At 40.2% G+C, this 13,393-nt stretch overlaps 1 protein-coding gene across 15 annotated transcripts in view; it reads left to right on the top strand.

Annotated features, from left to right (window-relative positions):
* Nucleotides 1–13,393, top strand: part of LDB2 (LIM domain binding 2) — a 218,129-nt gene that overhangs the window by 153,361 nt on the left and 51,375 nt on the right. For all 15 annotated transcript variants that reach the window (XM_064711837.1, XM_064711836.1, XM_064711828.1 and 12 more), the window contains one exon: nucleotides 11,634–11,806. In XM_064711837.1, coding sequence (XP_064567907.1) covers nucleotides 11,634–11,806 — 173 coding nt within the window. The remainder of the gene's footprint in view (nucleotides 1–11,633; nucleotides 11,807–13,393) is intronic.

The following is a 13,393-nucleotide window of genomic DNA, read 5'->3' as shown; positions in this document are numbered from 1 at the left end:
TGGTGAGATATTGTTCATACATCTACAGCATAACATTACCAGAAAAATCATGCTGGTTATCAATCCACATGTGCTCAATGCAGTTTGAGGATTTTGAGAATGCCATGTATATCTTTTATCGTGTTACTGTAACCCCTCACCTCCCACCAGTTCTCCAGACACACTCCCCACCACGTTATCTCCTCTTTGATGCACATATCAACCCATTTCACCTCTGATATTTTTCACCTGAATGTGGACCATGCTGTGATGCTTGACTGACAGTAGTTGTGCACTAAGTCCTGTGTTGGGGGAAAGGATTTTTTTTTCCTTCACATGGCCAGCCTGTGGGTTTCAGTCTTGCCAGGGAAATAATTCTTACAGTGTTGAGGAGGTCAGCTGCACCTGTGGGGAAATGCCTGTATGAGCCTGTTTTCCCCCACACACCAAGCTGACCTGATGCTGTGTGGCCATTTTCATGTCTCAGAGCTCCTTCTTCATGGGAATGGCTTCCTCAGACATGACACTGAGCTATACAAACATGTAGCTTTGGGGTTACTTCGTGTTGGTGTCTGCCTACAATATGCTTTACAGAAATATCCATGGCTACGTTTGCACTGCACCAACCACAGTGAAGGAACAGCTTTGAATACTTAGTCTAGCTGCCAAAAGTTCTGGTATTGCTATCCCTCAGTAGAAGGGAGCTTGTGGAGAGCTGCAGAAAGCATCCAAGAAGAAAAGTAAATTGTGTTTGAGCTAAACCCTCTGAGGTCCCAGCAGCCTGTGCTTGTCCTCAGACTTCACATCATGAGCGGTGTCCCCAGGCTTTGCATCGGGCATGGTGGTGATGACATGAGGTGCTATTCTGGCAGATACAAACTGGACTGAAACCAAAAATATAATTCATCATAGTTGCAGCTAATTGAAGGTGCCTGATGTTGCTGATTTTGCCTGGATGAAAATCAAGAACTTTAGAAGTGGAAAAGTCCTCCACTACACATGGTACACATGGTACTCAGTCACTCACAGCTTCTCTTCCAACATTTCTAAGGGTGAAAGTGCGTTTTTCAGATCAGTACTTTCTCAGTTGTTCAGTCTTCCCTTACATAGACTGCACATGTTTAACAGTATTTCTAGAATACATGTAAGGCTTTTTTTTCTGCCTCAGCTTCCCATCTCAATGTGGCTCAGAGGAGACACTGGACATGAGAAACTGGTAGAATTATATTTGTAGACATCTGTCTCCTGGAAAATTTCACTCCAGAAAATATAGCACAACAGATCTTCCTATGTGCTTTCATAGCAATAATTGGAATATTTATACAACTTGGGGGTAGGAAGGGGAAATGGAAGGGAGATCCCCAGCAAAACAACCAAGTTCTTAGCAAGTGGTAATTGGTGTGGCTCTAGTGAATTGCCTAATTTTCATTGAACTGTTTGGTTTAGACCAATAAAAGATGAATCAAGTCAATGACTGTGAAATATGTGGGTTGGTCACTTAACTCACCACCAGCACCACACACCACAGAAAGGCAGACACCTTTGTTCTGCAGCACCCAATCTTTGTCTTTGAGGTTTCTGTCTAGGTTCAGACCAGCTTAGGTACCTGCCTAAAAGGATTGGTGGCAGATTGTGAGGGTATGGCCAATATCACTTTATCTTAACATCATTTTGCTTAAGTTTTTACATAATTTTTTTTTTTTTCTCATGCCATGTTTAGCATTCTGCTAGGTCAGATGAAGTCAGGGGTCAGGGATATGCTTGATTTAATACAACTGGATGGTTTCCCTGGTTTTTGTCCCTTCCTTTTGGTGTCCTGTCATTTGAATTTTATGGTTTTGTCTTTATTTCTTGAGACAACTTTTCTGGGTATCATTTTCTCTGCTGTGTTGGTCCTTTATGCTGGTACAGATTGCATTTGTTCATCTAAAATGCCTGTCCTGCACAATTTCCATCATTTTTACAGTCTTACATTTTGTCATTTTCTGCTTGAGTTTGGTTGTGGTTTGTTATGTTTTGACAGTGGTTTGTCATACAGCTGTGAATAACCTCTTTGGTTTGCTTTTAAAACTTTCTTCTTTGCAGTTGTTGAACAAAGTTAACTGAACTACACTTTCTTCAAGCTGAATGATTAGCACAGACAGAAGTGTGAGTGGCTGTGTGCTGCAAGCAGGCAAACCATTTGTTCTGGCTTTATTTGCATTCAGAGTGTAGCATTTTTATGCAAACACAAATACTCTCTTTTCTAAATTTTCATCATGGGAGTGATGGTTTTGATTTATAAGACATGAAAGTTTTAGAGTTAAAACTGGAGCTTCCTCATCTAAGGTATATCTTTTTGTCTGTGGAACAAGAATATGGGAAACCCACCCATTTCTCACTTCCAGCCTAAAAAAATCAGCTTAGACTGTATGCTTCCTGATAAAGCTGCCTACCATGACAAATTCTGAATTTTTAAATGATGTATAAGGGTCTGGCCTGCTCTGTACTATTAGAAATCTAATTCAGTTGTTTAAGCAATAAATTGTGTGGGCTCTGAGTTTTCATTTTAGAATTGAGTAGCAGGCTCCCTCAGTTATTAGTGTTGTCAATGGATACAGAGAAAAAAAAATTAAAGCTTGAAGCTGGAACAGGACTGTGCAGGGCTGGTGCTCTGCTATTTGTGCTTCAGCTTGAGACACTGGTTATGAGACCTGCAGGAAAGGAGCCGAGAGTTGAAGATGACTGTGAGCCAGCAATGTGCCACTGCAGCAGAGAAATCAACAGCCTCCTGGGCTGCATAGGCAGAGTTTGAGGGAGGTGGTGGAGGTGATCTTTCCCTCAGCACTGGAGAGATAGACCTGGTGTAGGATAGTCAGTTTGAACTCACCATTTAGAAGCAAGACACGGATATACTGGAGTGAGTCCAGAAACGAGACGTGAATATGAGTAAGGGCTTGGAGGATTTGCAATGTGAGAAGTGGCTGAGAAAGTTGAGACTCTGCAGCCTGGAGAAGCCCATAATGTGTGTGGGGACAGATTAAAGAATATAGAATCAGACTTTTCAGTGTTGTGGAGTGTAGTGCAAGAGGCAGTGAGCCCAAAGTGCAACACAGAAAATTCCGTTTAAACACGACAAAAACTGTTTTCTTTCAAAGGTGGTCAAACACTTGCAGAAATTACCCAGAGAAGTTGTGAAGACTTCATCTTTGGGGGCACTCAAAACCCAACTGGACACAGCTCTAGCCAAGCTCCTGCAGATGCTGCTTCTCTGAGTGGAGGGTGGGATGATTTCCAGAGGTGCTCTCCAAGTCCAGGTGCTGTCCTGGGAAAGAGATCTTAGGCTCTGCTGCTTGCTCTCTACATTCCCTGGTCTAGATTCTCTTAGCCTGAGGCTGAAATACTCGAGATGTGCTAAATGAATTTTGTACTGAGCAGGTCTTTAAAGACTGGTGGTCAGCTACCAGTGTAATAAGAAAAAGGTTGGGAGGAGATTTTATTGTAGGGTGGCCTACAACAAACCTTAATTAAAAATTACTTTCATGCAGTTTAGCTTTGTGCTGAGACATATAGGGGATTTTATAGTTCTTTTCTCAATATTTTTACCAAAATGAATTATAGTGAAATATTTTCTCCAGAGGAATGAAGGATTTAAGACTGAGTTGCAGATTATGTGTCTATTGAGAATAAGGGTCATAAGGTGCAGGGAGTAAAGCTGAGGTCTCATTGTCATAGTTTCTGTTACTTGCTCTTGACTCAAGTGTGTTTTAGAGGATTGAAGTGCTGGTTACACTCTTTCAAGAAAAGGAAATACACTGTCAAGTGAATCAAATTTTACACACAAATCCTCACCAGGGTAAAATGTTGTTAGAAAATACTGCAGAAGAGGCACAGTCAGATCTAACATAATGATTGAATTACACAGGCTAGAAGGAATTGGAAAGCAAAAATCTATACATTTGCAACTTTATAAGCTTTAATATTTTAGTTTATAGCCTTTAACAGTAGGCAATGTTGTTGATATAAAATAAATAAGATACTGCAGACAGATCCCATGAAAGTGAAATGGATCTAAACAAAACCATTGGGTTCTGGCTGTGGGAAGGATTCAATTCACTCAGTAACAATACTGAATCCATGTTACACTTCCCACTTTGTAATTTTGACACAAAATTGAGAACAAAGGCAAACTGGTTAGAAACATTGGATTTCCACAATATCTAGAAAGTGCTGTGTAGATAATTATAAAAAAAATGTAATTTCAAGTACATGGGAAAATATATATGTAATATGCTAATTTTACTCCTCAATAGGCGTGCTTCTGCAATATGGAGGTACTATTTCTACTCTCTTCCAAATTTCATGGTGTTTAAAATTGATAATATGTGTAGATTATGCAGATGTTTTTGGAACGTGCAAATACAATTTGGCATATTACTAGTATAATACTTTTAAAAGCACACTAGTGTACTCTAATATAGTATTATCCTTATTACTATTGTATAGATTTTACATCATACTTTCACTTAATATTTAATTGGTGTAAATAACCTGAAATTTCTATTAGTGGAAATTAATCATACCTTCTAATTTTATTCTAAAAGTAATCTACATGATAGAAGCCCAATCTCACACTCTAGATAGGGATTAAAAAAGGACATGTCTGTGTGTGCCAGATTCTGCCTTGGATACATGTGGGTGGTTTAATCAACATGGCCCACGTCTCTGAGACAGAATTTGGACTTATTAGACTGCCTTTTCACTGCCTTCTGTGCCACACTATCAAATCTGACAGTAGCTTTTCCTAGGAATTCACAGATTTGTGCTGTTTGGGTCTGAATCCACTCAGCAGATAAGGTGTTACAGAGGTGGAGAAGCAGTCCCATGAGCATCCTGCCTTGCAGCTCCTCCAGAGCTGCAGATTTGCTGTTGTCCATCTTCAGAGAGGGATTCCTCCCTGCACATCCCATCCAGATGGACTGGGTCTGGAAGAGAACACAGCTGATGGGCTCTTTCACTGGGACAATTTTGGGCAAACAGAAGTGTAGGCAGAGCACCAGCAGTGACACTACTATGTAACTCCATGGAGTTTTGCTCTGTGTGTACTGGTGTGTTTACTTCAGTTACATATGTTCAGAAACATGTGTAAATGAACATGCCAAGCCCTGGCCCACGCAGATGTTAATTGGCTGTGCCCACAGATGTCAATTAACAATTAACAGAAAGCTCATGCTCTCTTTTGCAGTGCCCAGGAAGGTTCATTTGCCATCAATGGGCTGTTGTCTCCTGGCTTCCCTAGCCCCTGCATCTGGCTGAGGGGATTTAGTTACATCTCCATTTAATTACTGAGATCCAACTGTGATAATCTCTCAGGCAAGAGACTCTCATAGTCTACCTAGAGCTTTATGGGACAGCTCAACATTTTGTGTTAGGAGCAAAAAAAAACCCCACAGCCCCAACCAGCAGAGTTCCTCAAGCCCATTTGTAGTGTGTTGATGAGATAATCAGCTGCAGGCTGCACCAGAGCTTTCAGAACTCCTTTGAGCTGTAGGCAGAGGGTTTTTTTTCATTCTGTTGCTGATTCTGTGGAACTTTTAAGGGCTTTTTATCTTTTATATTTTTGGGGTTTATTTGTTTCTGTTTTATTACTTATTTTATAACCTAGCCTTAATTAAAGACAGAGGACTTGACAGGATTCAAGCTGCAAAACACCAGCCTGAAAGCAATAAAACCAATATTTTCATTTCACTGATTAACACTTCCATTGTTCTTTGCTACACCAACTTGGCAGTTATTTTACATGGTATATATGCTAAATCCAAATGTCTGATCCTGAGAGCTTCTACTGTAAATGCAACACATGAGCAGTTCAGTGAGCAGGGAGGGGTTTGCTATCAGGCCCTGCTTCTGCAAAAGGCCATGACCCTTCATTCTGTAGAGGGGGCACTGAGATTTTGACAGCCTATATTTGGCACACAAAGGGAGGAAATGTTCTACTATTCCTATCCCAGAAATAATACCAGTTTCCTGTGAACTAGAAAAACATGTTTACTTTCTAATTTACTCAAATCTTCCTTGGGGGAAAAAAACCCCAACCATTCAACAGTACCATCACCACCTCACTGTGTGGTGTTACCAAAATTATATTGTAAACTATTTTTTCAGCTGGTTTTCTACCCATAGCTCATCTGAGGCTTGGAAAAACCCTGAACTTCACAAGTTATGGATAATCCCATCTGTAGATCATTGGACTTTTTGGCTCAGTTTGGGATGGAATAATAATTCTAGAGTTAAACATATTTCTAACAGAACTATGTGTTTTATGCTCAGGCAAACGTATCTAAAAGGGAAAATAAACTAAAGGAACAGGATGAGAGAGGGACATCCTAATCATCATTGTTGCATGGCCAGGCCAAAAAGCAGGAGTGTGAACTCAGTCATCCCTCCTTGAGAGGCAGGCCTTGGGCTGTTTAATATATCAGATGGTTTCATTCTATTCTTTAGAATTCCCCATGGGTAATACTTGAGGAATTATATAGAATATAACTGTTACTGACCTATAAAGCTTCTCACCTATGTTCATAGATTGAATTAATTGATTTCTGGACCACTCATATATGGGGTGGGAATGTCACAAATCTGTCTTACTTCAATTCTAAAATTGCTTTTTTGTCTCTTATTTATGGAAAATTACATGGAATCACATTTAGCCGAGCTGTCACACTACAACATAGGCTAATGTTACGTCATGCCAGTGGATGACATAATTCTTATTTGTGCAAAATATTCATTTCTGATATGCCTTTCTTAGAGACATTTTCATGTAAAAATAACTATTTCTTGTTACTAAATCCAGCTGATCTTTGTCACTTTGCTTTGCTCTCTGGGCAACTGCTAGCAAAATCAAGCAAACATTAAGTGGCAGTGCCCACATCTCATAAGAGATCCTCCTTCAGCCAGGGAAGGATGCTGCCCAGGACAAAATGATGATTTAAAGCAGCATTCCAGTGATCTGGACTTAATGCCTGAATGCTGAGGAGCAGGTGATTTTTCCTTCTGGTATATGCAGTACCTTGCAACGTGGGGTGTCACATTTCACACAACTAAATGGTCTTTTCTGGGTAATAGGACATAAAAGCCTGGTATTATTTGTATAGATGAAGATGTTTTTTCCATGTTATGAAAGTATTGCAAGTTTGTTTTAAAATGTCTAAAAGTCTGTATGCTTTGGAGTAGGGTTGCTCACCTTTGTGGTAGGGGTATCCCTTTGTCCTCTTTGTGGAAATCTGACTGAATTTAACAGATTTCTAAATATTTTTTGGGAAAAGAAAGGTACCCATTCTCAGGTATTCAGTGCAAGCTTTACTAAAATTTGGCAGCTACAATTTCCAAGGTCTCCCTTCCCAGGAACATAGCTCAGTGGGGCATCCACATGCCAGCTACACAGAGAAACTTGATATTTTGCAGGTCAGGGCTATGTGGAATCATGGTCATTTCCATTACAAAACCCACAGGTTTTGCAGGCTCAGCCAGGTGCATGCAAGAGCAGGAAACACTTTCTCCTACACTGCTGGCAGAGGTGCCTGGGATCCAGGTGGCCTTAAGGAGGAAGGAACTTGACCTGAATGTAGAGGAAAGGAAAGGGAAGAGGAGGGGGTGAAAAAGGAGGGTAAAAATCAGGAGCAGATGCCATTGATATGATAGAGGAGAGAGAAGTAGTAACTGGGAGATGAAAGGAGAAGATGGAGGATGATTGAGTAAGGGAGAGTTTGGAGTCAATGAGAGAAATACAGGGAATGGGGATATGTTTGTCTGGGTGAGGGTACACAGAGGAAAGAGGTCTTCTTGACTGGTCTCTGGCTGATGAGAAGCTGAAGGAAGCAAGGGAAGATGGGATTAATTTGGAGAAATAATCTGCTGTTACAAGGAGACAGAGTGGGAAAACGTGCAGAGAGAATGTGGCGGAGGTAACCCACAAAATCAAGATCCAGAAGGAGAGCTTAGGCTGCCAAAGCAGGGAAGCTGGGAAAAGCAGCTGTGGAAGCCTGGCTGGGTAGGAAGGGCACTGAAAAAGTGTGTGTGAAGCTGGTATTTTGGGCAGTGGGGAGGAAAATGAGGAAACTGAGACTAAATAACTGGGCCTTCTTAATTAAGAAGAATGAAAAAAATCATGTAGATTTAGGGTAGGTTATTGAGTTTCCTTGAGACAAACAGGCATCATTTGAGGAGAGGAAGAAGACAAGGAGGTACTGGGAGTTGAGCAGTGAGCTTGGAAGATAAGCAACCAACCATAAGCTGAGAAAACAGGGGACTGGACCATGGGGGTGGGTGGGGACAAAGACTGGAGAAAGAATAAAGCCTTGGTATTAAGAAAGGAAATTAAAAGAACTTCTCCCTATTCAAACTGCTCTGCAAATGCTCAGTTTAGAGCTCCTGTGGCTAAGATCTATATGCTAGCTCTGAAAGCTCCATGTCATGCTCCTTTAGGGAAGAGTGTGATAGGGAGGAGCCCTACAAAACCATGCACAGACGCACATTCTTCAACATGGATTCTGTGGAGTTAAAGCCAACCTCTAAAATATGAAGGAATTCAATAAAGCACATAAAGCTTCATTCAGCAATTGGATGTGCTAGAGACTATACTTTCCATTATTGCTGTGAGTGGCACTGAGGAATTGCACACCCAAGGCCAGGCTTGCTCTGTGCTCTGCAAGGGGTGAGTTATTTCACTGGCATAAGGATGGCTGGACCACATCCTGAAATGGCCACAATCATCCAGTTGTTCCATAGTTCTGCCTTCACATTGTTTGGGGTCCTCCTAGAAAGAATTCTGCTGTCTCCAGCAGGAGACACGTGGTGCTGTTGAAATCTTGTTGACATGTACAGTTGCAGGCACAAATGGAGTGTGTGCATCCACGTGTGAGTGCATCCGTCTACTGCAAGCAGGGAGAGAAAAGCACCATTGCCATGTCCCCACTCTTTTTCTCAGGAAAGGATTGTGTGTATGTATGCAGCAGAGCAGGGAGTGCACACATGCAAGCATGTGCTTGCATGCTCATCTACACATTTATGTCTTGGAAGAGAAAAATTTGAGGAATAGTCCTTTGCACTAAAAAGTGCCCAAGGATTGGGATGATCTCTAGGCCTCATAACAGTTATTCCACAGTCCTTTTTTGTTCTTGGAAGTTCCATTTCCTGCACAAAACCCCTTGTTACTGCTGTAGAGTTTCATGTTTATCCTAGAAACGAAATGATCATTTTCAGCCATTGAGTGCTTCGGGAAGAGAACCAAAACCTTGAACATGCTTCAGTCCTTGGTGGCAAAGCTGAGGAGATAGCTCAGCTGCTCATTAAAACCTGCCCATTAACACAGGTTTCCATTACTCTTTCTTCTGGAGCTGAATATTTATCTTTAAACATTTACACTGGATATTTGCATCAGTTATTTTCAGTTCTGCAGACTGACAGGGTCTGCATGTGCATCTGTCATGGAAAATGAGGTTCCATGGAGCACATCCTTGTGTGCACCTCCATTCATCTTCATCCCTTTGGTCTCCCACTTTGTTCTCAACAGCAGCATATCCCTGTGGCAAGCATAGATAACACTTAACAGGAAATAACTTTTATTAAAAATGCTTACTATTAATAATAATAAATTATTTAATGTATTTCTAGCCTTTTTTAATGTGTTGTAGCTGTAAATACAGGGCAAAAAGCAGCACCACATGACCATGCTACTTTGGGAAGAGTCTATAAACTGCAGTTTAATAGTTTCAAGATATTTATGCAGTGCATAAGTCACAGGAATAGAGGTTTATCACAATCAGTAGGAATGCTGGATTTTCATATCACCCATTTGCTGCTTAAGATGATTAGCAGGAAATTTAATTTGCACTAATTAGCCTTAGGGGAGCAAGAAATTAACTTGATGGGTAAATTTCACTTTTTACTGTATACCACACCAACATGAAGAAATTTGAGTTGAACCATGAATTAAATCCTATGCTAATACACTGGACTTCAGTTTTTCTAAAGTAAATTAAAAGACTGTAAAAATTATTCTATGCATGGTTACTGGGTGGGGTTTTTTAGGATCTAGTTGTACAACTTTAAATATATCCACTGAATTGTCAGCTGCTTCCAGAGGGTGTGGTATATTTTGTACATTAAACTACATTGATATGTGATATTACAGCAAAAGCTTTTACAAGTCCTAATTTTCTCTATTTGCATATTTTCATTACACAATATGCATTATGACTGCCTATTCAATATTTCACATTGCAATGCACAGAACAAAAACAGTATTCACAGAACTACTGTGAAAATTCCCTATTTTTTAATTTGCAACAACCATTTGCAAATGCATTTTTAGGTTCAGGAGCCTTTGTTCATATGCTGGCAAAATTTCTATGAAAATAGTTTTTTTAGAAATCACTCTCAAAAGTATACAGCAAATGAGGGAGGCATGAGTCACCACATAGTCCTAATAGAAAAATTAGAATTAGGAACTAATAAACTCTAATCTTGCCTGTGGATGGTGACTTTTCTACCTCATTCTTCCAAGAGACCATTTAGATTGCTTGGTTTTTCCCTGTAAAATGAAGGCAATTTTTATGTATCTACCACTCAAAATTACTGTGGATTGATTAATGCCTGCAAAGCAATGAGTCATTTGGTATGGAAGTATCCATCTATTATAATCTGAAATGTTCTCTTATGCCAGGCTTGTGGTTACATTCAAATTTATCTGTAAAGAAGGAGATGGAAAACATCAGTTGCATATGAGATAATTGCCTTTGATGTCAGTGCTGCTGCTGGTTTGTGCACACTCAGAAGCTCACTCTCACTACTACATTTTTGTAATTAGACCTTGGAAAACTTACCTAAAACTACTACTGAAGTGAGTTTTGCCTGACTAAATAATTCTGAACTGGGAATCTTCAGTCCATAGTTAGGGGTTTAAGTGGTGCCTGTAAGGGAGTCCCGGTGTCTGCTCAGATTTTCGAGCCTATCATTGGTCTAAAGAGAGATCTCAGATAGATCTGTGGGTAGTCCTATATTGTATAACATTCTAGTTTTCCATTCTCAGTCCTCCTTCAACCCCCAGTACTCTGATTTATGAGTAGCAGCTCTCCTGTTGAATCCAGAGTGCACGTGCATGTGTGTGTGTGCACATGTCTGGGTGGGTAAATATAAATATACACGTGCCCACACACAAAAGCCATATATGTGTACACAACCCCCTTATATAAAAGTGCTTTGCTTTTTTGGGTGTAGAAGTATATTTCTTTCGATACTCATCACTTGTATTTGTACACTTATGGGTAATATTCAGCTTTCAGTAGTAATTGACATCATGTGGGTTTCTGTGTACTAATTACTTTGGGACAAAAAACCCTTGCAGATGGTTTCAAAAGTGACTCTAACTTGCCATCCGTGTAAAAAGATTATATAGGATAAACCCACTCCCTCTGAATGGAGTCAGCCGTTTTCATGGATTTTAGTGGGACCAGGCACAACTTTGTCTAAACAAAAGGGTGAGAACACGTATTATATTCAAAATGAACGTTTGATTTCATTGCACTTAAAATTATTCCTGTGCTGTTAGCAAATAGTTTGAGATTTTATAACCTAGAGCATTTGCTGAATTCTGCTTTGTATTTTCCTCACAGCAATTGGAAGAACCCTCATTCCTCGTTATTTTAGCACTGTCTTTGAAGGAGGTGTAACAGACCTGTATTACATTCTCAAGCACTCAAAAGAGTCATACCACAACTCATCCATCACAGTGGACTGTGATCAATGCACCATGGTCACTCAGCATGGAAAACCCATGTTTACCAAGGTAACAGGGAAGACTCAATAAAGCATGTTGTTGGTTTTTGGTTTTCTTTTTCCTTTACAGTGTGTATAAGGGTGAAGAATATTGGCTGTTGAATTTTTCTGGTAGACTGAGATTATTTCTAATACTGAAAACCCTTGGAGCCATTTAATTACTGTTTTCTATATTCATTATGTGACTGGAAGATTCTGTGGGTATCTCCTGTAATTCTCCCAGAAAGATTGCAAGAGAAGCACATAATGCCAGGTTGCCAGAACTATCAGTTTTATGTGAATTAAATTCAGTCTGACCATTTCCTTTTCTCTGGGTTTGATTTTAAAGCAACAATGAGATTTCACATTGTTGGTACCTACCATTTGGGATGGTATGCATTACATTTGATACTTACCTAGTACAAGGACTATAAATCTGTAGAAAAATACTGATTTAATACAGTAGGATGCCAGTCCAAAAGTCTATGAAGTCAATGGAAGGAATCAATTGAAACACACTCTGGATAAAACAGTTAGTGAATATTCAGTATTTGTAATTGATAGTGAATTATCTTCATGCATAGGGCACATCCAGTCCTGTAATTAAAACGGGTGCCATATATGTGTATAAAAAAGCAGTACCAAAAGAGTGAAAAATAAAAATTAAAACAAAATTTTTCTTCTATTAAAAAAAAATCAGTAAACTTGTTTTAAAGTGGTTACATTTTAATACATTAACAGTAAATAATGATAACAGGAAATGCTGATTTTCCATCTTGTACTTGTTCATCTTTAACTTTTTCAAAAAGAAAAGGACAAAGGAAGAAGGGGCAGCAGGAGAAGGTAGCTAATCTGTGTTGCCTTTGAATTGTAGGATCGTGGAGGTTTTAATTTTAAGTCCCTGGCTATTGACAGCATCATGACCAGGGTTACATGGCTTTTGCTGTTTTGGCATGTGTGGGAGCCCCATCCCTGTGCAGGTCCTGCTCTGCCATCTGCCCTGGGAGGGGCGCAGAGGGAGGAGAAGCTGCTGGTGTGTGGTGCACTGGGGAGCCAGGACAAGAGAGCCCATCCAGCCCCTGTGGCCCACACAGACAGAGACAGACAGAAAGGAGACCAGATTGGCACCTCTTTGCTACCTCACTGCTCACGGGGAGCTGTGAGTCCTGGCCAAGTGCAGGAGATGTGCCAAAGTTCCACAGTGGCTGCTTCATTGCTGAGCTCCCCACAGTGATTTCTGTGTCCTTCCCCTTTGTGTTGGCTTTAATGAAATAGCAAATAAAATGGTTGAAATTTTAACCATTAAATACATAATATTTTTCTCAATTCAGTTAGATTATTTTACTTATCATGGCAGGACATGACAGTGTTGTTATTTTGGACAGGAGGTTAGCAGTATGGGCTGGGCTGGGGCCACAGTTGCCTCCCGTGGCCCTGTCCTGTTGTGTGCACTAGGTCTCTGTCTGCTGCAGTGCACAGTTTGCCTCAGCCTTCACATTTCTCTGGCAGATTCCAATAGAAACCTGTGTCCTTCTAGAAAAATTCAGGTGGGGAATTAATTTGGATTCTGGGAGAAAAATTAGGAAGTTTAATGCCTGCATGTTTAAAATACAACTTT

The sequence above is a fragment of the Zonotrichia leucophrys genome, chromosome 4 (assembly GCF_028769735.1).
Source record: "Zonotrichia leucophrys gambelii isolate GWCS_2022_RI chromosome 4, RI_Zleu_2.0, whole genome shotgun sequence".
In the NCBI taxonomy this organism is placed as follows: domain Eukaryota; kingdom Metazoa; phylum Chordata; class Aves; order Passeriformes; family Passerellidae; genus Zonotrichia; species Zonotrichia leucophrys.
The sequence above is the reverse complement of the archived record's forward strand: the minus strand, read 5'-3'. Positions and strand labels throughout refer to the sequence as shown.